The 20,757-nt window shown below is 43.4% G+C and overlaps 3 protein-coding genes across 5 annotated transcripts in view; 2 read left to right on the top strand and 1 right to left on the bottom strand.

Moving 5' to 3' along the window:
- Positions 1-260: 260 nt before the first annotated feature.
- On the bottom strand, positions 261-4,967 carry LOC135391248 (DNA-binding protein RFX6-like). 2 transcript variants are annotated; one of them, XM_064621419.1, is made up of 17 exons: positions 4,901-4,967; positions 4,703-4,826; positions 4,518-4,641; positions 4,352-4,413; positions 4,148-4,225; positions 4,065-4,095; positions 3,892-3,999; positions 3,735-3,812; positions 3,539-3,652; positions 3,418-3,467; positions 3,245-3,339; positions 2,695-2,753; positions 2,482-2,611; positions 2,322-2,413; positions 2,135-2,252; positions 1,915-2,037; positions 261-659 (listed from the first exon to the last, which is right to left on the bottom strand). In XM_064621419.1, the coding sequence occupies exons 2-17, from the start codon at positions 4,792-4,794 to the stop codon at positions 613-615; spliced, it is 1,401 nt and encodes a 466-aa protein (XP_064477489.1). In that variant the 5' UTR covers positions 4,795-4,826; positions 4,901-4,967; the 3' UTR covers positions 261-612. The 2 variants fall into 2 exon arrangements, with proteins under 2 accessions (XP_064477489.1, XP_064477490.1); XM_064621420.1 differs by lacking the exon at positions 4,901-4,967 and having other exon boundaries at positions 4,703-4,856.
- Positions 4,968-9,045: 4,078 nt separating this feature from the next.
- LOC135392768 (E3 ubiquitin-protein ligase TRAIP-like) lies at positions 9,046-12,828 on the top strand. The gene is made up of 5 exons (XM_064623485.1): positions 9,046-9,613; positions 9,820-9,933; positions 11,224-11,445; positions 12,266-12,350; positions 12,420-12,828. Exons 1-5 carry the CDS (start codon positions 9,126-9,128, stop codon positions 12,627-12,629), a joined length of 1,119 nt encoding a protein of 372 aa, XP_064479555.1. The 5' UTR covers positions 9,046-9,125; the 3' UTR covers positions 12,630-12,828.
- A 2,274-nt stretch (positions 12,829-15,102) lies between these two features.
- The window catches only part of LOC135391247 (rho GTPase-activating protein 100F-like), a 50,575-nt gene continuing 44,920 nt past the window's right edge, over positions 15,103-20,757 (top strand). For both annotated transcript variants that reach the window (XM_064621418.1, XM_064621417.1), the window contains exon 1: positions 15,103-15,245. The gene's annotated coding sequence lies outside the window, so the exon portion shown is untranslated. The remainder of the gene's footprint in view (positions 15,246-20,757) is intronic.

Raw genomic sequence — 20,757 nt, 5'->3', positions numbered from 1 at the left:
GTTTTAAAAACAGAATGAGCTCAAAGTTTCGATATTTAACGGGATAGTTCGTTCCATAACATGTCTGCTAGGAGCATATTTCACTCCAAACAGCTCTCATACGCGAGACCTTTTGCTCGAAACCGACATACTGCAAGTAGTTATACCTGTTTTTTCTTGGCAGTCGGCAGGGGTCCGGACCTATGCGTGACGTCTTGCTAAGTTTGTCACGTGTGAGCTTCCTCAGCAAATCGTAAACACAGTTGAGGTCACACGAAATTGTCGCCAATACCAAGTGAAACATGCATGTCGTCATAGGCACGCCCCCACGTCTTCACGATGTCGTCACACTGACGTCATTAAATGCGTTTGACCTCATCTCATTCAGGGGAAGGTAAAGTTCCCCTGAAGCAGCTGGTTCGCCGTTACTTCGGTACCTTGCCTGCACCGCCTGAGCCGCATAGACATAAAAGTTCTCCCATTCCAAGTGTCTGGCCACACTGGCGAGACGTAAAACGGCAACTCATCCTAGAACGTATTTTATGCGAAAGCAAGGTCAGTGTTAATGTTTTTAAAGAAAATCCTTCATTGGATCACTCGACTGCTGTTTCGCTCTTTCCATTCATCAGGTCCTCACGATGCCGTGCCCGGGTCCACGCAAAGCCTAACTCTTAGTCCCTCTGCAAATAAAGACAAAACGTTCCGTGAACATGAGCGGTCAAGTTCGTTTGAGTCAGTCAAGTACGCAGCTACAGGCTTCCAGTTTTCATGGTTGCCAGAACGTGAGAGGCTTCCCCACAAAAACTCCTTAAGTTAAAGAGAAAGTTTCCTTCCTAGCATAATCGAAACGCGCATGCCTGGCAGAGGCATTGGACTCGAAAGAAGTGAAATGCAGTCCGTTTCGCTTTAACGTATTTCGAACGAATAGACGTCATCATGACGTTGGTAGACAGACTGAAACCGAAACAAATCAGAAGGGGAGTGCTGGGTTCCACGAATGGGCACTTGTTCGCTACCTCCTACTGAAAGAAAAGTAGGACCGAAGGTCGCGTCCCTGTCAGGGGCCATCGTAATTCCCTCAAGACCGTGCCTTTCGGGCGCGACTTTGTTGGCCCCTAGCTTCAAAGGCAGTTCAAATTGGTGGCGCTGTCGAACACTATGACGTCATATGTTTACAAACAGGGAGAAGTCTATTATACGCGAAGTCTATCACTTCATCGCGGTCAGCAGGCGCGACGGTCCGCCATGATGGTCACGTGTCACCATCTTCTCTCCCACACCTCCTCGTCACGTATTCACACCGTGTGAATTCCAAAGATTTATAACGCCAGTAACAAACTATATCACTCAAGTCGGCGAACCGTAGAGCCGCGGAAATAAAAATCTACGAATCGACGCTTGGAGAGCAAACTTCCACTTTAAATCCCGCGGTTGGCATCACTGTTACGTGATATTGATCTCACCCCCGTTCCAGCTCCAGTACATTGGGCGCGTAAAGCAGGCTCCCGATCGCTCTTTCCTGGGTTCTCAGGGGAACGTACCCTTGTTGTCTCCACTGAACTACTTTTGTGAGGGTCTACGGAAGCCGGGTGCTCCGCACGCGTGTCACTGCTGGGGCTTTTTTTCTGTCGTCTGCTTCCTGTAAGCATGGCGAAGGGCTGAAGACCCAAAGCCGCACATCAAGCCCGCCAGACGCTATCTCTACGGCCAAACGGCGCATACACCGGAACACGCGTCAACGGGCCGCTTTACGTGTTACCGCTTTACCCTGGCATGAGACAAGAGGCGCGCAGGGTGGACCCGGGAACGCGCACCGGAAATCGCTTTAGGTGTAGTAATCCCAGGAAAGAGGAGACGTTCCCGGAGCATCAACTTAACGCGCCCATTGCCATATGCAGGAACAGAAAATTTACCATGCGCATGTGCACGGCTTACCAGGATTAACAGCATACACCAGTAGTTCTTCGCGTTGTCTACACGACGCTTCTCTAGCTATGGCCGTCTCCAAGGCAAGAAGCATGTACTCCTCCAAGGTCACCCGTACCAGGTGGAGCTGACCTGAACGATGCATATACATCGTGCATTTGCTACGTTCCACTTGCTATATAATGGAACTGTTCCTGTTCGGGTTCTGCGAATCTCATGTACGACTTACTGAAACTGGCTGCGCTGGCTAGCGTTAGGTGGCGCATGATCGCGGAGAAGATCAGGACCCACGCCAGCAGAAATTCTCTAATGACGTCACTGCGGTGCAAGCCGGGTTGGTAGTGTTCCTTGAGAGGGGAGAATAAATCGAGCTTGAAGCGGTGATTCAAGATCAATCAGCCGCATGGCAGACTAACTCTGATTGTGTTGTCGATGGCCATGTCTATCCACTCAGTGAGGTCTTCAACAGACGCATGTTTTCTGAGAAGGGACAAGAGCTCTACCACTCCTGTAAAGTGCATATTGTTCAAAGCACTCAAATCTTTTATAATGAATGACCTAATAATAAAAACTCACCAATAGAATTCGATATGCTAGGTGGGTGCAGACACAACCCTTCGGCGGTGACGTCTTTGACGTTCAATCTGTTGATGTCTATGAGCACATGTTGAATGTTGTCGGGATGGCTCATGATGTGTCTGCACGACTAGATTCCAGAGTTTAGCCTATGGTACTATTCTGTCTACAGAACAACTTTACCCCCCTTTGATTTCAACAAAAGACACATACCTGCGCTACTTTAATGAATGAGAGTTGCCTTTTGAGTACCTTGAGGAATTGATGCAATACTAAAAGAAATAAAGCATCGTTTAATTAGTAAAAAAAATCAGCGTAAAAACAGCTTATCGGCAATTTGCATAATTGTAAGACGCGGTCCAGTTTGCTCGATTGGTCATATTGCATGGGGAGCACAACCAATAGCTTGCAAATTGTTGCAACCGTGCTCAACCTAAGAACAGCAGAAAATGTAGTTCGTCGATTGAAGTAGTCCGTCAACCCTAGCAGAGTTACTCCGCCGAAGAAATTTAGGAGAAATTATACTGCGGCGCCATCAGGTGTCGCATACGGGACTCCTATACTCTGGCCGATGGATTACTTGTTGCGACGTAGTATGATGCGGCAATAGCTATTGCAGCCAATAGGAACAAGCGTAGGGTGAGGTTTAAACGGTCATGCGGGCGGTGTCAAGAACATGCGCCGTTCTCATGTTGAACACGAGTATAGAGGGCTTTGGCGCACGTCGTATCAGCAAAAGCTAACGCACGATTCGTGTTCCTACCTTGAATTTTTGCGCAGCGTATTTTAGATATCGTCACTGCTGATGCCACCCATCCTGGAAAACCTTCTATAAGGTAACGCACTTCCTTTTCGAAACTGCAACGGAAAGGTCGTGTTTGAAGTGTTTGCCAATACATGAACCATATCGCATACGAAACATTCATCGACAGTTACCTCTCTGGTATGTCCTGAATGGCGCTTGGTACTAATACTTGCTCAACTGCCTGGACGTTAGGGAAGAAAGAGTATATGGTAGTAAGAGGAACAGTGTGCAAGGACGAGACGGGAAACGGACCTTGTAAAGCTGATAATCCCAGACTGCCACTAACGTTGCAAAGAATCTACCGTTCATTGTGCCGTGCATCTGCTTGGGAATACTGTGCCAGAATTGTTCCACAATTGCTTCGATCTGTTGGGGACCCAAATAATCGAAGAAGGTTCACAATATACCGTCTGCATAGATAATTTCTTCTGTTTTGGGGACTTTTTACCTTCCGAAAGTTCGCACTGACGCATGTTTCCAGCAAGCTATGGCAGTGATTCGCGTACAAGTCCAGAAACGCTCGAATCTGAGAGAATAAAGATCAATTATAGAAACTTGAGGTTTAGCGTGAGATAGCTTTTAAATTGCAATTAGCTGGAACATACTTGTTCAGCCCCTTCAGAAAAGTTGAAGTCGTCCGGACCACAAAGGAACGATAGCGCTGTCCTTCTTTCATTGTCTTGTGGCGAGTGTAATTGACAATGTTTCGTCTGCTACAAAAATGGGACAACGGTACAATTCTATTGGCACCGTAACACGAGGTAAAAGTTACGCTTACCTCTGTTCGTTTTACTTTTTCTCCCGAGAATCTGCAAGAAACACAGTTACTTACTTTTGTTTCCCGTTGAAAAAATCACCCACCTCGTGATATCCTTGCCACTGTGAACTTCGTTGTAGTACATCGAAGACTTTCGTACCTCGATACCGTAATAATGGTATCTGCACAATAATAAGTATTTGGTGCATAATTACGCATAGCATGATTACTGGCGCGAGTGAACGGGCAACAACAAACGATGCCTCGTCGATAAAACTCATCTATAATCACTCAAAAGCAGCACACACCTTGACTGGCCACGGGTACCAAGCCTCCTGGTCGTAACAGCAGGAAACCTGTGTCTTATTAGCTATAATATTTGAACGACATTAATAAAGACTGTGACAACTATAGAAAAAAAAAAGTGAAAGCATGGTACGATGAAACCACACGTATAGGCAGAGCGGTTCGTACTTTCCCAAAGGCAGCTGCACCAAGAGGCTGGAAACGCTTCCTTCTGCAGAAGTCCAAATAGTGCTGGTACACAGTGCACCGTGGTATGCACATGCCGGTTAGCGCTTCGTAATTCAGCGACAACCTTAGTGGTAAACAAATTTTACGATAGTCCTTGCGTGCCCTTTCGAAACTGGGGTTCTCACCACTGAAGCGTTTCGGTTTGCTGAGAAAGCTCAGCTCCATCGAGTGCTTTCGGACTTCGCTTCGGACGTGATTTCCGAGTCGACATCACCATAGTTGAACGCACGTTTGTCGCGGCGACTTTGCCTATATAGAGTTATGAAGTAGATCGAGTAAAAAGTGTTCCGACGGATAGTATACAGCATGTATGAACGACTCACCTCCGCATGTGTACAGGCCACTTTTGCCGGAAAAAGTCGTTCTCGTTATGGTGAGTCACGATGCGAGTATCGCTTGCGCATACTTCCTGCGTGCTTATAGATAAGCATTACTTTTATAGACGATGCTAAGTAATGGCCATTCATTTATGGGAGTCAACGTAGATCGACGAGAACCTCCCACGGGCACTCCCGGGGTGTCCGTGTTTGCGTGAGATAAGAGATCAAAGAGCGCCGCTCAGGAACCCGGACCTGATATAAAAAATACAGAAAAAAAAAGTAGTTTTGATAATGTGAAAGTGATTGCATACTTGACGTCGGAATCGCTAAACGTAGCCAAGATATTTCTAAGCGCCTGCTATCAATCGAGATATCTTGCTTTATCGTAAAAATTTCTGTACGAAAAAAAAAAAAAAAATCAAAAGCGCGTATAAAGCTGGGTGTACGCACAAACTTTCCCGGAAACCCACTTGGCATGTCTTCAAGTACAGTTACGTCGACAGTTATGTGACCTTATTACTTTGCGGTATAACATGCTCAGTGGAGCATGACTATTCTACACAGTAAGGCTATACGGACTCTCTAATACTTTCTCGTATCCAAATTTACAACATATGGTTGAATGCTCCACTGGCGTAGTGAGAGGTGGGCTTTCCGAAGATTTTCCAGACGCATGTCGGCACAGGTCCCCATGAAGTCGGCCCAGGACGCATACTAACCCCCTGTCCCCCACTCCTTCCTGCTGTCCTCTCTCCATCTGTCCACATCTGTAAGCCGCTCATAGCCACAGTTGCTTCGCGGCGCTAACACGGATCGTACCAACTAATCGTACCAACTAGCTCTACACCATTGACAGGTAGGGACAGATGCACAAAACAAGTAGACAACAATGAAATGACACCGTCTGTATAGTGAACTGTGGGTGCCACAACTGACATGAACGTGTACCAAAGGTTTGTTGCTACCGCCGTACTAGGATCGACTGGAAATGTCGAGGCATTCGTAAATAATTCGTTCGTGGACATTCGAGAATGCGCACAAAATACTGATTGGCCGATAATTACGAACATCTTCAGAGTCACCCAATATGTGCACAGCAATAATGAATGACCCGCTTCCATGTGTTAGCGCAGCTTCTCAAAGACCAGTTAAATATGTGCGCCACGACTGGAGAAAAGATATCAACGTATGCTGTCGGGCAGTGATGGGCAAAGTACCTCAAAATTATACTTAAAGTAAAGTACCAAGTACCTGGCGTCATTAGTACTTCAAGTACAGTACAAAGTACCCAATTCCAAATGTACTGCAAGTAAAGTACAAAGTACTACTCAAAGTACTTCAAGTATTCATCAAGTACATTGCGAATTTAATTTGTATCACTTTGCATTTCAGTGTTTAGTATCTGTGTCTTGGTTTTTTGGCAAAACTTTAGCGAGCATTCTTGACAAATGCTCTAAAGCCTGCTAACCCGTGAATATGAACTTAATCAGATGACATAATTTGCAGTTACATGTAGAGAGGTAATCAGTCAGCTGTGCTGTGATTATGTATTATACCCTGACTGATCCAACATCACCCGCCTAGTGTGGTGTTACGGTACTAATCTTCTGCTATAACAGGCTAGGAAATTTCAAGGGGAAAAAAGTACAAGCCAACGGAGATGAGATATTTCTAGGCATTCCGTGCTGCTTTTTGAAATACAACATGTTTAAAAAAAGAATATGAAGAAAGTAAAAAAGGATGAAGCACAACGTAAGCGATCATTTTTATACGACTGTGATCTGCAGCAATGTAATCCATGTGACCAATTAAAAAATGTAAAATGTAAAAATTAAAGCATGTGTGTCTTTCAGACTGTTCATCATGTCATGCAATCACACATTGTGATATAAAATGATTATTAATTGCCAATGAAGGGAACAATATAAAAAAAGCATAGAACCCTGCATTGGGAGAACTGAAATGACAATTGACCAAGTCATTGTGCAGCCGGTTGCAGTGTCATAATGTGTGCGTTCCATTCGTTTTACATAATCATAGAAGCGTTGCAGACTTGTGCGTAACGCGTTACTAGTAATTGCGTTACTTGTAATCAATTACTTTTTTGAGTAATTTTTCGAGTAATCAGTTACTTTAAAGTCAAAGTAATTTTTCGAGTAATCAATTACTTTTCTGAGTAATCGATTACTGAGTAATTGATTACTTTCCCGGCAGAGACTAACTCATCTTTTAGATGTTCTGCCCCAAGTCAAGATCTTCGTGCCATCAGCCTTTGTTCTGGAATTTCAGAGTCTCTCTCCCTGACCTCTTCCTACACCAGTGTTGTGGTTCCCTTGGTGGTAGCTTTGGAGGTTTAGTGAGTCATGGGGAAGTTCCACGCATGATCTTCCACAATCGGGTCAACGTCTTCTAGGGTTGCCACCAGGCTGGTATTATACCGCGGCACGGCCGGTTATTTGGGCGCTCTGCCGGTTGCCCGTAGGAAGGTGATACCGGCAGCCTTCTGCCGGTATTTGTGGCTCAAGACCTTTCATAAGGGCTTTTAATGGATTTTCCCTTCAACATTCCAGTACAGCTTGAATAAATCTGGAACACAGACCCAGTTCCGCAGTCACCAGTCGTTTTCTTAGTTATTCATTCTTCTTATTATTCATCGTTATTATTATTGTCATTGTTATTTCTAGCATCAGTGATACAGCCAAACACAGGAACATATATTATCTTGAGCGAGCACTCTCTCTCTCTATGTGTGTGTCTCGTCCACCCACTTTCCCTTTCCTCCTTTCCCTCTATTCCACCTCGTCTCCCTCAGTCGGTATTTTTCACTACGAAAGGTAACGTCTTCCCGGGCGATAACTACAGCAGACGTACATATTTTTCGGTTATTTCAGCTGTTGAACTTCTCTTTTTCTCTCTCTCTCTTTTTTTTTTGCTGAGGCACACAAAGACGGGTATACTTTGCGTGAATGCAGAGTAACGACCGGAGTAACGCGTTACTTTTCTACTCGTTACTCAATTACATTTCAAGTCCTGTAATTGGTAACGGTAATCAATTACTTTTTCCGTACAAGTAACGGTAATGGCAATCAATTACTTTTTTCGAGTAACGGGCACAAGTCTGAAGCGTTGATACTTTTCAACATTTCAAGCCTCTCAACAATAAACTTGCTTCAACAAATATGCCCTTTAACAGCACAAAAATCCTTTTTGATAAAATGTCAAACTGGTACTGCTCCCACTAAAAGCGCTAAAATGACGGCAAGAAGACGGAAACGCGCTATCTGTGTGTTTTCATTTTCTTGTTGTCATGTTAGGGCTTTTAGTAGAGTGCATTTTTTATACTCTTTTGTGATTTTTTGTCCGGAGTCCAAGTTTGGGTACTGGAGTATTTGATGGGAAAGTACTCGGAAAAAAGTACTTTAAGTACAGTACAAAGTACACGATTTAAAATGTACTTAAGGTAAAGTACAAGTACACAGAAATGTACTTAAAGTACTACTTGAGTACTTGGTACTTCAAGTACTGCCCATCACTGCTGTCGGGTGTACAAAAATGATTTGGCAAGAGTGTCAGCATGACAAGTGAAGCGGTCAACTTTATCTTTGTGATATTTGAGATGGGGAAAAAACCGCCGCGGAGCAGTTAGTGGAGCACTGTATTGTCGGAATGTCATGAAAAAAAAAAAAAAGAGAGAGAGAAACAATCCGAAATGGCGTTATGTGTGTAAGGCGGCGCTGTTATAAGGAAACCAGGTGAAGTTCCGATTTACTTACGGTTGAGTTAGGAGAAAAAAAATCGTAGCCATGGACTTCGCCGCTCTATTTTGATTTGGTCCAGGGCTGTTCATAAATGTTGTTCATTCATTCGTTGGTAATGTTAATTAATTATATATTTTTATGTTAATATAGAAATATGCTTTGTGGTTTTGTGGATGCAGCCGTGTCTGACACACATATTTATCATTTTTTGTACTGGAAAAGTCGCCCTCCTGAGATTTTTAGATACGAAGAATGCATTTTTATTATGCTTTACGGAAAAAGCGTTTCTTTCCCCGTCTTTTGTACATTTACCGTCTTAGCGAACTTTCGAATCGCGCCAGGCGTGGCGCAAGGCGTCTAGTCTAGCCAGTCCAGCAAAGAAGTCAATCCGATTCCGTATCCAACACGAGTACGATAATTGCTTTAACTCGTTTGGCGGTTCCGTCCAGCACGGACGCTTCGGTTTCGCCATGAAGCTTATTTGCAGTATATGCATGGACATTATAGACCACTTCAACATTGGAACTCTAACAGCAGCATCATGTGGACACGTCTTTCACGAGGTCTGTCTCATGAAATGGGTTTCGAGCAACAAAACTTGTCCGACGTGTCGCAAGCCCGTGCAGAAGAGGCAGATCATCAAGTTGTATTTTGATACCGGAGAGGTTGAAGACATCGACTTGGGTCGACTGCAAAACAAGCTAAACGCTGCAGAAGCAGAAGTACAAAGCGTCACACTGGAAAGGTCTAAGCTTCTCCGGGATCTTGAGACCTGCAAATCGCTGGTCGTCGTCCAAGAGAACGAAGCGGCGAAATACAAAGAGAAGTATATGGATACGCTAGGCGAGCTTTCTGCTGCGAAAATGCAGTCAAGGACACTTCGGAAAGAAGTAGCGGAGAAACGAGCACTTACTGCTGAAGTCGAGGCACTTCAAAGCAAGGTAACGACGTATGAGAAGTAAGTATTCTACATCAACTAGCGGTGCATCGCATTGATTTTTATTGTTGTTGTATATGAATAATTATTGAGCCACAGAACCATAAAAATGTCCCTCAGTGATCAGCTTAATAAAACTGTTCACACAACAGGATCCCAGAAATGTTTATCCAGTGTTTGCAATCAAAACGCGACTAAGAGCCCTGCACTTTCTTTCTTAATTTCAGCATTAAGAGGATTGTTGACGGCACAACAAAAGAAGCAGAAGACATATTGACCACCTATGGGGAAGGATTTGGTACTCTAAAGCAGCTGGCTACGTACTGTGTTCTCCTGAAACGGTTTGTGTTGCAGACAAGCATTTTCATCATATGGAGGGGGTGGCATGGTCAGACAAATGTTTCGGAAGGGATTGTAAGGAGACATACATGGGGGAGGAGCATTTCGAACTTGTATCCCTCACCCAAATGCCCTACCAAAGGGCCGGTGCTAGGGGTGTGCGGGGCCCGAGGCAAAGGCGCATCACGGGGCCTGTTCCACACCAGCAGTAATGAAAAGATAAGAAATGATAGGATTTTCGTAGTGGGGGATTAAAGTAATCCCTGGTTGAGGGCTTCATGCGCGGGGCCTATGCAAGCCCCCCCCCCCCCCCCGCCCCCATCGTCGGCCCTGCCTCCAGTAGTAGTGAGCGCCAGACCCATAACCATACAAGTAACCATATTACTATAATTAATTACATTCTCAGAAATTAATTACTTCCAGGAATACTTTGGATATTATATAATTGTAACTAAGTTAATTACTTTTGCAAGTAGTTTGTAATGCACCTGGAATTACTTTTGGAGTTACTTTACATGAGATTACTTACTTTGCGAAGTTATAAAAGCACTCGTTCACCGTACCACTGTATCACTTTCAAATCATCCACGAAGTTTCAGCAGCGCTGTTGCAAGATTAGTTCATATGTGTCCTTATGTTAATGCTAAGGATAGGTTTTTAGTCCTCGTACTCCATTAGTCATTTCAAACAACACCAACTTTATTTTGAGATGATGAATGGGGAGTTCCATCGTCAGGGGTGATGAAACTCATTAGTCATTTCGTTTGCCCTTTCAATAACTATTCCCATATTTGTACTTTATTACTCAGGGGAGAATAAAGTTCTACATCACAGTGATGTATTGAAATGAATGTTACTCTCTGTAACTTAATTGCTTTTGAGACTAACTGAACTGTAATTAAGTTACAATTATGATAGTGTAATTGTAACTGTAATTTAATTACTGTTTTGAGCACATAGTTGAAATTCTAACTCAATTGACAGGGACAAACACACACGGAGGTGTTTGTCCCTGTCCCTCCGCGTTCTTAATCATGTTCTGTCCCAACCAACACGCTCTACACCTTCTCGCACTTCTAGCTCAATTACTCCTGAAAAGTAATTTCTACAGATCTGCTAAACACACACTGATGCAGTGTATGTAGTAGATAGACGAATGACTGGCATACTCCGGAGTTACCATTCATTTGAAACAGATGAAATTATACTCAAAGTTGAAGTGGCCACCTTGCACTAACTTACATTTTGTGTGTGCGCAAGCGACTGAATGGACGCGACGTTTATTTCTGTAGCGAATTGCAAGCTTCCAATGACAGCCGAGCACAACTTAGACAGCAAGTGGGGGAACTGCGCAAAGAAACCAGCTTCAAGGCATCTCGTCTCATGGAAAAGGAGGCCAGCATAAAGAAGTGGCAAGCAGAAGCAATTCGCTTCAAGGAACTTCTCTTAGCCGCGGAAGCCAAGTGGGAGTCGCGTGAGAAATCAGTTTCCCATGAGAAATTACTTTTCGAGAGGTGTGTTCCTGTCTTCTTACTGTAATGTTTCGATCCAGAAAGTTTCGATTGGCTATTAAAAAGAAACGCAAAAACTTGTTTCGACATATAATTTCCATCTTCCGGATCGTTCAGATAAGAAATTTCCTGTAACGTTTTGGTGTTATGTCTGTTATAGGATCAAATTGATTATTGATCAATTGATTACTATTTAATCAATAAAATAAAATAAATAAAGTTAAATTAGAAGTCACTAAAGTAAACTCTATGCCCAAAACCTTGCAGATCTCTCCAACAGAGAGATCCCCCTCAAAGTTTTGAAATGTTTCATTTTCAAAAGATTTCACATATCTGAAGCTGTGCGAAATCCACCATTATTCAGGCACTTGTCAAAGCGGAGCATCAGTTTTTGCATTCTCACACTGCGGAATGATGGCTCCTGTTATGAAGTATACTGCGCTAATCAACCGTATCACAGCTTCCACCGTCTTAACTGTTTTCATCTTTGAGAAAACGTCGGCCATGACGGAAACGTTTTTGCTGTCAGTTATCACAAACTGTTGGAGTACTGTCCCTTTGACTACACGCAGCGAATACTAGAGGCAGCTGCCCACTCTATTGCCTTAGACATTATAAATACTAAGCAAGATGCGTCAGCAACGACTTGCCGGTGGACAAATGGACTTGCACGCGTATCCACAATTATGGCCGCTGTCTGGCAGTGCCAACATTTGGAAACGAAACTTACTTTCTGAATGTGCCTCGTTTATTAGGATTCATTTGGCAGATGAGCAGATATTATTGGTTACACTTTGCTTTCTCTTTTTTCCCTGCGGGTCAGTCCTGCACCCGAACGACTGAAGCGCCCCAGGTTGACAAATCCAGAAGAGACACCATCTCCACATGTGGCGTCACCGTCCCTCAGGGTTTGTCGTCTTCATTTACCGCAAAAAATCCTATCTCGGATGGTCATCGGATGCCTGTGTCATTTTCAGGTTGTAACGAATGCTTGGAGGGCGAAGCCAAGCTCGTCGGCCGTGCAGGACGGTTCCGAGTCAGCCGTATTGACCCCTCGACTTGTCATGACGTCAAACTTTTTCAAGCCCAAGCCAAGTAGTGACACGTTCCAGTCGATTATACGGACAGGCTACAATGGATTTGGTGGTCACTCTAAGCACATCATTCCTTCTCGGAAGAAAAAATAGTGCGTGTACTTATGGGTATTCTTTAAAGTTTTACGTTTTAAAGTTTAAGAAGTTGACGATCTAGATTAACTCAAGCTCTCTACCTTTTAATGCAAAGCTGTTATTGAATGAGTTCAGGCATTTTTGTGGACGCTTTTTTTTTTCGCAGTTGTATGTACCCATGTTGAAGTGTAAATAAATTTGGAAGAGTTTGACAGTGTGGCATGCACTGTGAATATTTTAATATCGGGAACAGTGGCATTGAAAGGCATTGTGCTGTGCACTAGAAGGTAAACCACACGTGATTTGACATGTAAGCATGCGTGTAAAAAATGCATTTACCCATGCAGGCCAGAACTGAGTACCTTAATTTCATTTGCATTTGTATTCCAGATCTGCACATATGCAACAGTGTCTTCCACAATAATCTAAAACATAATGCTGTTCATGCCAAAAGTCCGTAATTTACATAATGAACTAGGTGGCACAGATATTTATGTGAACAACGAAACTTAAATGTAGAAAACTGAACAGAACATCTGAACAGAAGCAAGAAAGTGCTTGTAACATTGATGTTAAATTTGTGAGTCTATGACAGACGTGGTACTTGTCATTGAATTGGTTCATGCATATCACCATAAAACAAATTTATGAAAAGAGATTAAAAATACATGTAATTGGTCAGATGTGTTGAATGTCCATACAAATAGTTAACATGTTCGAGTATGTCACATTTTAAACAAATGCTAAAACCTGTGCAAGCCAATAGCTTTAAGAAAATTGAAAGTCCTGATCCCTTTGGAAAGAGACAATACCACCGGAATGTACAGCAGAATCATTAAACCACAGCAGAAAGTAGCTGTCCCAAGAGTATGTGTTACAGGCAAAATGTGATTAAATTACAGTTACTCATATGCAAAAGTATTTGGGTACAGCAATTACTTGCTACAAAAGTAATTTTTTTCCCTTTCACAATAATTGATTACTGTAAAAGTACTTAATTGCTTGTAATTAATTATGTGGCAACTCTGCTGATCCTTGTTATTGACTTCAATGTGCGTTTTTTTTTTGTGTGTGTGCGAGGGGGGGTTCTATGGGGACTTTAAATGAGAGGAGGATTTTCCCTCGTTCCCCTCTCCCAAATGCGCTACTAAAGGTACCATTTCGGGTACGCCAGTGCAACCAGTGTTCTTGTTCAAGTCCTTGGTGTGCATATATTGTTCAAGAAATAGAAGGTTGCTGCGTTTATGGTACAAGTTCAGGAGAAAAGTCTGCACTCAAGTTGCTTGAAGAGCGTGTCGTCCTTAGCAGAGCTATGCATTAATTACGTAATTGCAAGTAATAAAGTTATTGTAATTAATTACTTTTGGAGAAATTGTTACTCCAGTTAAATTCTTTCGAAAAGGTGGCTCGTTCAAAATGAAAATAAAATTTTCATCGGTTTAACCCCTTCCTATACTTGACGAAATGAATTCTTTGCAACCAGTTCAGCCCTGACATTGTGCTATAGAAGTGCAAACGTTGTTACAGCGCCAAAATCACCTAGTTGTTTGTTCTATCTGAGTTAAGAACACGACTTTCACTCATGTATACACCACGAGGGTACTCGACTTCTTCAACATTGGTTTCTACAAACGGGTGGCAAAAATACCGAAAATAAGGAACTACCCCGTGTCTGTTTTGCGGAATTCACCATCCGACGGGACATACGAGAGTATGTACGGGGTTTCTGCAGCCACTTTACACTATTCGCTAGCTTTACATATTTGAATAACCTACTCCAACACAATACACAGTGTGCATAGCCAATCAGAGCCAGTTCAGCCAGTGTTCAAAGTTTTGCCAATCGTTCCTATTCCCATTGGAAACCACAAAAAGCCTGAAACTTTGAAACAAAATGCTGCTTTTCTTTTTTTTAAAAGGGAGACTTCGTCGTCGCACGCAAGTGAAATTTTGTTCCACAAAGTCACCAGCTGTCATTCTCCCTGTCCAAAATGCCCGCTACACTGAAGTTTATGCCTGTTCTTTATCCGCGAACGGGCGCAACACAGCGGGCTTTTCCCGCAGACGCAAGAGTTGGGCTTCTCCTCATCTTACGTGTCGCTGCAGTGAAGCACGATTTACAGAGCGACATCTTTCGCTGACGGTTTCCCTCCTCCTCGCGCAACAAAATTTCTGTTCTGTCTCTGTTTCAGCGACACTACAGAACGCAAAAATAAGATATTCCATAACCATGTTTCTTTTGTCACAGTACCACGAATATCCCAATTAAGTTCATGTTACACGAAAGAACCACCCTCTTTTTAAACGTTGCTTGAACGCATATTTTCATGTTTCGTCTCTGTGCGGACCAGTATTTTAGTATTTACTTACAATTAGGATAATATAAAGGAATGCGCGTCTGCATTATCAAAGCAGACGACACGGCTTCTTACGAAATCCACGCCGCAGTCTGGCAACCGTGGCAGCCTCCCATGACAGCCGCTCCGCGGAATAGCAGCCGGCGAGAGGGGAGAGATTGTTCGGCAGCCATGTCTCCGAAACGCTAGATCCGGATTTTGGATGTTCTCGTCATTGCTGCAGATCTGTGGACATGGGAGCGGCACCCTGGTGCCTCGCGGGGCCGCCGGTGAACAGGTTTGCCTCTCCTAAGCATTTTCTTTCCTTCGCGTGCCAAGCAGAAACGCTCCGGAAACTGGCAGATGAGAAACTCTAACGAGGGGGGAGGCGGCTGCTAGGTTGATGCTGCCTGCTACGTGCTATGTGCTGCATTTTAGAACATACTTAAATACGCGCTTACACAAAGCGTCTCAACCACTTTATGCACGTTATTATAATGTTTCAATCGCCGAAGCTTGCATATCAATGCGCCGAAGCGCAGACCGGTACTATGCGGCATGCCCAAAGTAAACTCTCTGCAGACGCGAGGTTTTACTGCAGGTTTTTCTAGACGAAATCGCGCGATATTAGCGCATTCCGGTTCTCAAATACACGTCGTCATTGATATATGTAACTTATATTATTTGAAAATGACCAGACGAAAGTGGATCGGATGATGTGATTCTTTTGACTGCATGCAGTTTGGAGCCCTTGGAAAGAAAAAATAAAATCGAACTCAGAGCGAAACAGAATTGCGCGATAAAGGTTTTTGATAGACAGTCAACTTGTTCGATTCTGCGGAAGAGTCGTGTGTTAAGGTACGAAAAAAAAAAAAAAAAGCCTCGTGCCTTCGATGATTTTACTTTGAACACTATTATATGACTCCGTTTTTTTCGAAGAGGATTTTGACGTGGCTGTGTGACTTTCACTGAAGTTCCCCGTAAACGTCTGCTATGTACGTACCTGTTTGCTGTACGCTTATATTGCCAAACTGAAGTCTGTTCCGTCTATCGTTTCTTGCAAGAGACATACACCGGAATGAACCATAACGGGCAGCGCTCGCCGAACGCTCGTTTATAGACATTTCCTGCTTTGCATAAAAGGGCCATTCTAGACAACGAGACATACAGCCTATATGTTTGACGTGTACGCGTACTATTGCTCTTCGTCATGGTTTTCTTATGCGTTTAATATGCGAGGCTCTTTGGGGAACCGCGATCTAAAAGCCACATAAACGCTACCGCTGTTTTATCTGCCGTATCCGATGTCGTCAGGGACCTTAATTGAGCTGTAAACGGTTAATTCATAATTCATGCGGTTGAGTGTTATCTTCAAATTGATTTATTTATTTTCGATACTTCCCGAACGTCACAGTTGCAGGTTGTACAACTGAAATGGTTTTTAAGGCAAAAGATTATGAGCATGAATGTATGTTATTAATCTTAGAGCTTAGCCGGAATCAACGGCTTTTAGCTTAAGAACAAAGTAAAACAAAACTGACTGATTCAACGAAGTTTAATGATACTCCACGAACTTACGTCAACAGCACCAATGTGAAAATCTCAGAAGCAAAATTATTATGTCAGTATGATTATTACGGTATTTTGTTATGTAGAGTTATTACGGTCAGTTATTCTTATCATCCGTCCTGTCATTTACAGCTACTGGAGTACGCTGCCTTTTTGTCACAGCGTGTGTGGAACATTAATTTACCAGAATTTACAAATAGATAGAGTATTTAGGTGAAGCAATCTCTTTATCTGCGTCATCACTCGATAGGAACGCACAAGCTCTGTCACTGTCAAAGATCTAGCTAGCGCCGATATAATTACATTTCCACTTTGGCGGGAAACTAGAGATAGTCTGGCAACGTGGGTGGAATACATTCCTGTCGTACCTGTCGTCTGCTGCTACTTTCCTTGTAGCATTTGCGTGTTCGTTACTGTAGTTTTGAAACGACGGGGGTACGGTTTCAGAAATTTGTAAAGGTTGCGCTGTAATGTAGACGTCACATTTTGCAATATGAGGGCCTTTCGAATCTCCGCGTGCAAGATGTGTAGGTGGCATGGAGGTCTAAATGAGACACTGGATATCGATAGTAATGTGAGAAGTAAGACGTTGGGGTAAACAACTTTTGGAAGCGATAACCGTGTGTACACGTAGTAAATCAAAATATGAAAAAAAAAAGAAGAACAAGAAAAAGAAAACACAGAAAAGACAAAGTCTTCCAGACAAATGCAACAGGTACGACCAAGGAAACAACGTCACAGGACACGCTGTTACTCATCGTGTAAGAGATGGCGTTTTGAAGTTTGAAATGCTAGTTGAGTTTCGGTTTCAACAATAATAAAGTCTCGATTATTTTAATGGTGGAGTTCTCGATTCATAATTGTGCGAGATGCGTTTTTTTTTTCTTCAGTGCCAACGTAAAAAGAGAACGTGTACAGGGTGACCCGGGTTCGAATCCCGGTTGCGCTGTCTGGGTCTTATCCCTAGGACGCTTCCAGACTCTCTCGGCAAATGTCACTTGGGTTCCCTATAAAGTCGACCCAAGCGGAACGCCCGCGATGTTCAGAGGTGGCGTTAATATTATTGCAAACTTTGTCATTCCGGAACAAGAAAGTACACTCTTAAAAATGAGTTTCACCACATAGCACGCTTCTTGCCAATCATCATCCCGAATGACAACGTCCTCGCCCCTGATTTGTTGAAAACGGGAGGCGGAGCCTATTTTGTATCTATTATGCAAGTATACATTTTGGGCTGACTTCAAGGGGAGCTTTGTCCCACATTTATCGGTGCGTGAAAACACATGCACTTCTTTAGAACCATCAGCATGTTGTAATTTTTTTCGATGCGCGACGTTCGTTTGATTTGCGGCGATTATGTAAATGTGCATGCTGGCCACGGATGCGATACGGATACGGATAGATACGGATGCGATGCGGATGCGATGCTGTTATCTCATACATAATGGATACAAAATAGTCTCCGCCTCCCGTTTTCAACAAATCAGGGGCGAGAACGTTGTCATTCGGGATGATGGTTGGCTAGGAGCGTGCTATGTGGTGAATGTCATTTCAGACATATTTCGACACAGTTCCCTTAGAAGTCGGCCCAGGACGCACATTCCCCAGGGCGTCAGTCGTGACGTTGCCCACATATGTGAGGCCGACAACGGCTAGCCCTTTCACTATCACCACCACCACCATCATTTTTAAGAGTGTATGCTTCATCGAGACTAGAATCTTCGTCCGTGAAGGACTTGGCGCAGTGGTGTCTTCAGTTCAGAAAATCCCAGAGTGCTTAGCGCCGCTTTGAACTGTGGGAGTTTACTAATACGAAAGAAACGGGCGGCCTCCAAACTGTTCCGATTTCTCCCCTACTAGTCCATTGTCCACGACGTGTCAAGGTCAGCGAAGGCTAAATATGAAGGATTATTTTTCGTTCCCCCGCTCAGCAAGCGCCCAGGTTGCAATGCGTGCGCAAAGAGCACTGGGATTTTCTGAACTCGTCTATTTTCTGATACCAATGCATTTTTGTATGAATATACCCGTAGGGAGTGACTTTTTCTGGTTAATCCCGACTCCGCACGGTTATCACCTCCCGAACTGACCTCCGACCAATTCGGGTTGAACCCGATTTCTCCCTGAATTCCGTTCACTGTGAAATCCTCAAGTGACGTTTCCACTGAAGACGAATAAAGGTCGCCACGTGCAACGCGTGTAAGAATGGGTCACGTTCCCAGAAATACACCCGTGTGTCAGCACTGTCTATGCCTGTGGGGATTAGCGCTGGTAGGTCACCCACACAAAAGAAAACAAGAAAGGAAACAAGAAGTCCTTAGTAGACAAGAGGAGAAACAAAAACACCCTATAACACCCGAAGGCACAATTATCGCCCGATTTCTCTCTGAATTACAGATTTAACAATAGCGCCCGATCTCCTCCGAATCTGAGAAAGGCATTGAACCCGAAAAAGTCACTCCCTAAATGTACGTGGCAATAGTCACCTTTTGCTTTCTACAAAATTTCGATACCCCGTAAGGTGCAAATCATGGGAAAGTCCCTAAATTAGAGCCGTTGGAGACCACTAAACACTGGGTCACACGAGTAATATATTTATATTGTATAGTAGTATAAAACATAAACCTTATGACAGCATTACGAAATCATGCCGATGTACAAACACTCCGGCCATATGAAACACTGAACTCTGCGATAAACTGCGTAGTACTGGGTCGCGGCCGAGTTTACGTAACTTGATACTACATGAAATTATGAGCTATACTGGACACTATTTCAAGCATTTCGAGTATTTATTTAGAGTGTGCCCACGAGAGTCTGGGAGATGACTATAAGAAAGAGACGCGGAAACGCAAATAATGATAGTAATCTGGGTACGTTATTTTCTTATAGATAAGACTGCGTTTCTCCCATAGTCTTTCTCCTTTCTGTTTTTTCTTCCATTTTCTCATTCCCTTTTCGTTCTTTTCCTTTTCTAACCCAAACTACCATGAGCCTCGCTCATTTCGAGTTGGAGTTCGTAGCCGACCGTGTAAATCACAAGCTTAAGTTTCATTTAGAAAAAGAAAGAAGAAAATAAAAAGAAAAACGCGATTGGTGGCACTTGTGAAACGTCGCTATACTTTCGCGCAGTAAAATTGAACTAATTGAGGCTCATACAATGTTCTCCCCCTCTCGCTCCCCCTCTTCCCTTCCCCCGCTTCCACCTCCCGTAATCTCGGGAATTGTTATTTCTGTTTGAATTAGACGTCCCATAGCTTTCAACACCTCAATATAATTTTCCGACGCAATTCAAATTCATACAGTTACACACATATAAAGAAATCATGATTTCATGGGGATGATGGTGGTGTGATGGATTGGGGAGTAGCCTAATTACAGCTTCTAGTCTCCTAGATTGTAATTACTCAATGGAATTAGATTGCACTTTTTAGTCGTCTGATCCTCAAATTTACTCCACAGCACCGCAGATGAATGAATGAATGAATGAAATCAAATGAATGAACCCCGAAACGGACTAATGTTTACGACACTCCACTTAGTCTCCGAAAGGACTTAAATTTTTTCCCCACTCTCTTTTTTCTTTCTTAGGGTGTATACCTACTCAGCACAGCATCGTCCTGGCCACAACTTAGGTAGATTTAAAAGGGCACTAAAGATGCAAACACGTTTCCTCGCGGAATAAAAGATGCAGTTACCTTGAAACCAACACAAAGGGAACGGGATTCATCCATTGCGTCGTTCGTGATTTATGATCGATAGAAAAAACCCAATTTACGCCTTCCCTCTCTCTCTCCTTCTTAGAAAGCCCGACAATGCTGAGAGGCCTCTGAATGGTCTTCCTCGAACGATCTCCCGCGATGATTGGGCGAGTCGTTTGCGGAGACCAATGAGGGCCCTCTCCGCATTGTCGTCGGCCTTCTTGAGAAGGAGAGAGAAAGGGAAAGCGTAAATTGGCCGTTTCTTTCTCGCGCATTAAGTCACGAACGACGCAACGGAAGAATCCCGTTCCTTTTGTGATTTCAAGGTAACAGCAATCTTTCACTCCGCGTGGAGAAATGTTTGCGATCTAGTAGCCCTTAAACTGTTCGTATCCAATCTAATCAAGTATCTAATCAAGTAATCGTATTACTTGGTTGTATCGTAGACAAGAAGGACGGGAGGAAAAATCGATAACTGTGAAAAAAATAAATAAAAGAAAACCGCGGCACGTCCGCGCTTGAATCGCTTGGCTCACATTTAAG

This window comes from Ornithodoros turicata, chromosome 4, assembly GCF_037126465.1.
Source record: "Ornithodoros turicata isolate Travis chromosome 4, ASM3712646v1, whole genome shotgun sequence".
Classification (NCBI taxonomy): domain Eukaryota; kingdom Metazoa; phylum Arthropoda; class Arachnida; order Ixodida; family Argasidae; genus Ornithodoros; species Ornithodoros turicata.
Note: the sequence above shows the minus strand (reverse complement) of the source record. Positions and strands in the feature narration are given on the sequence as shown.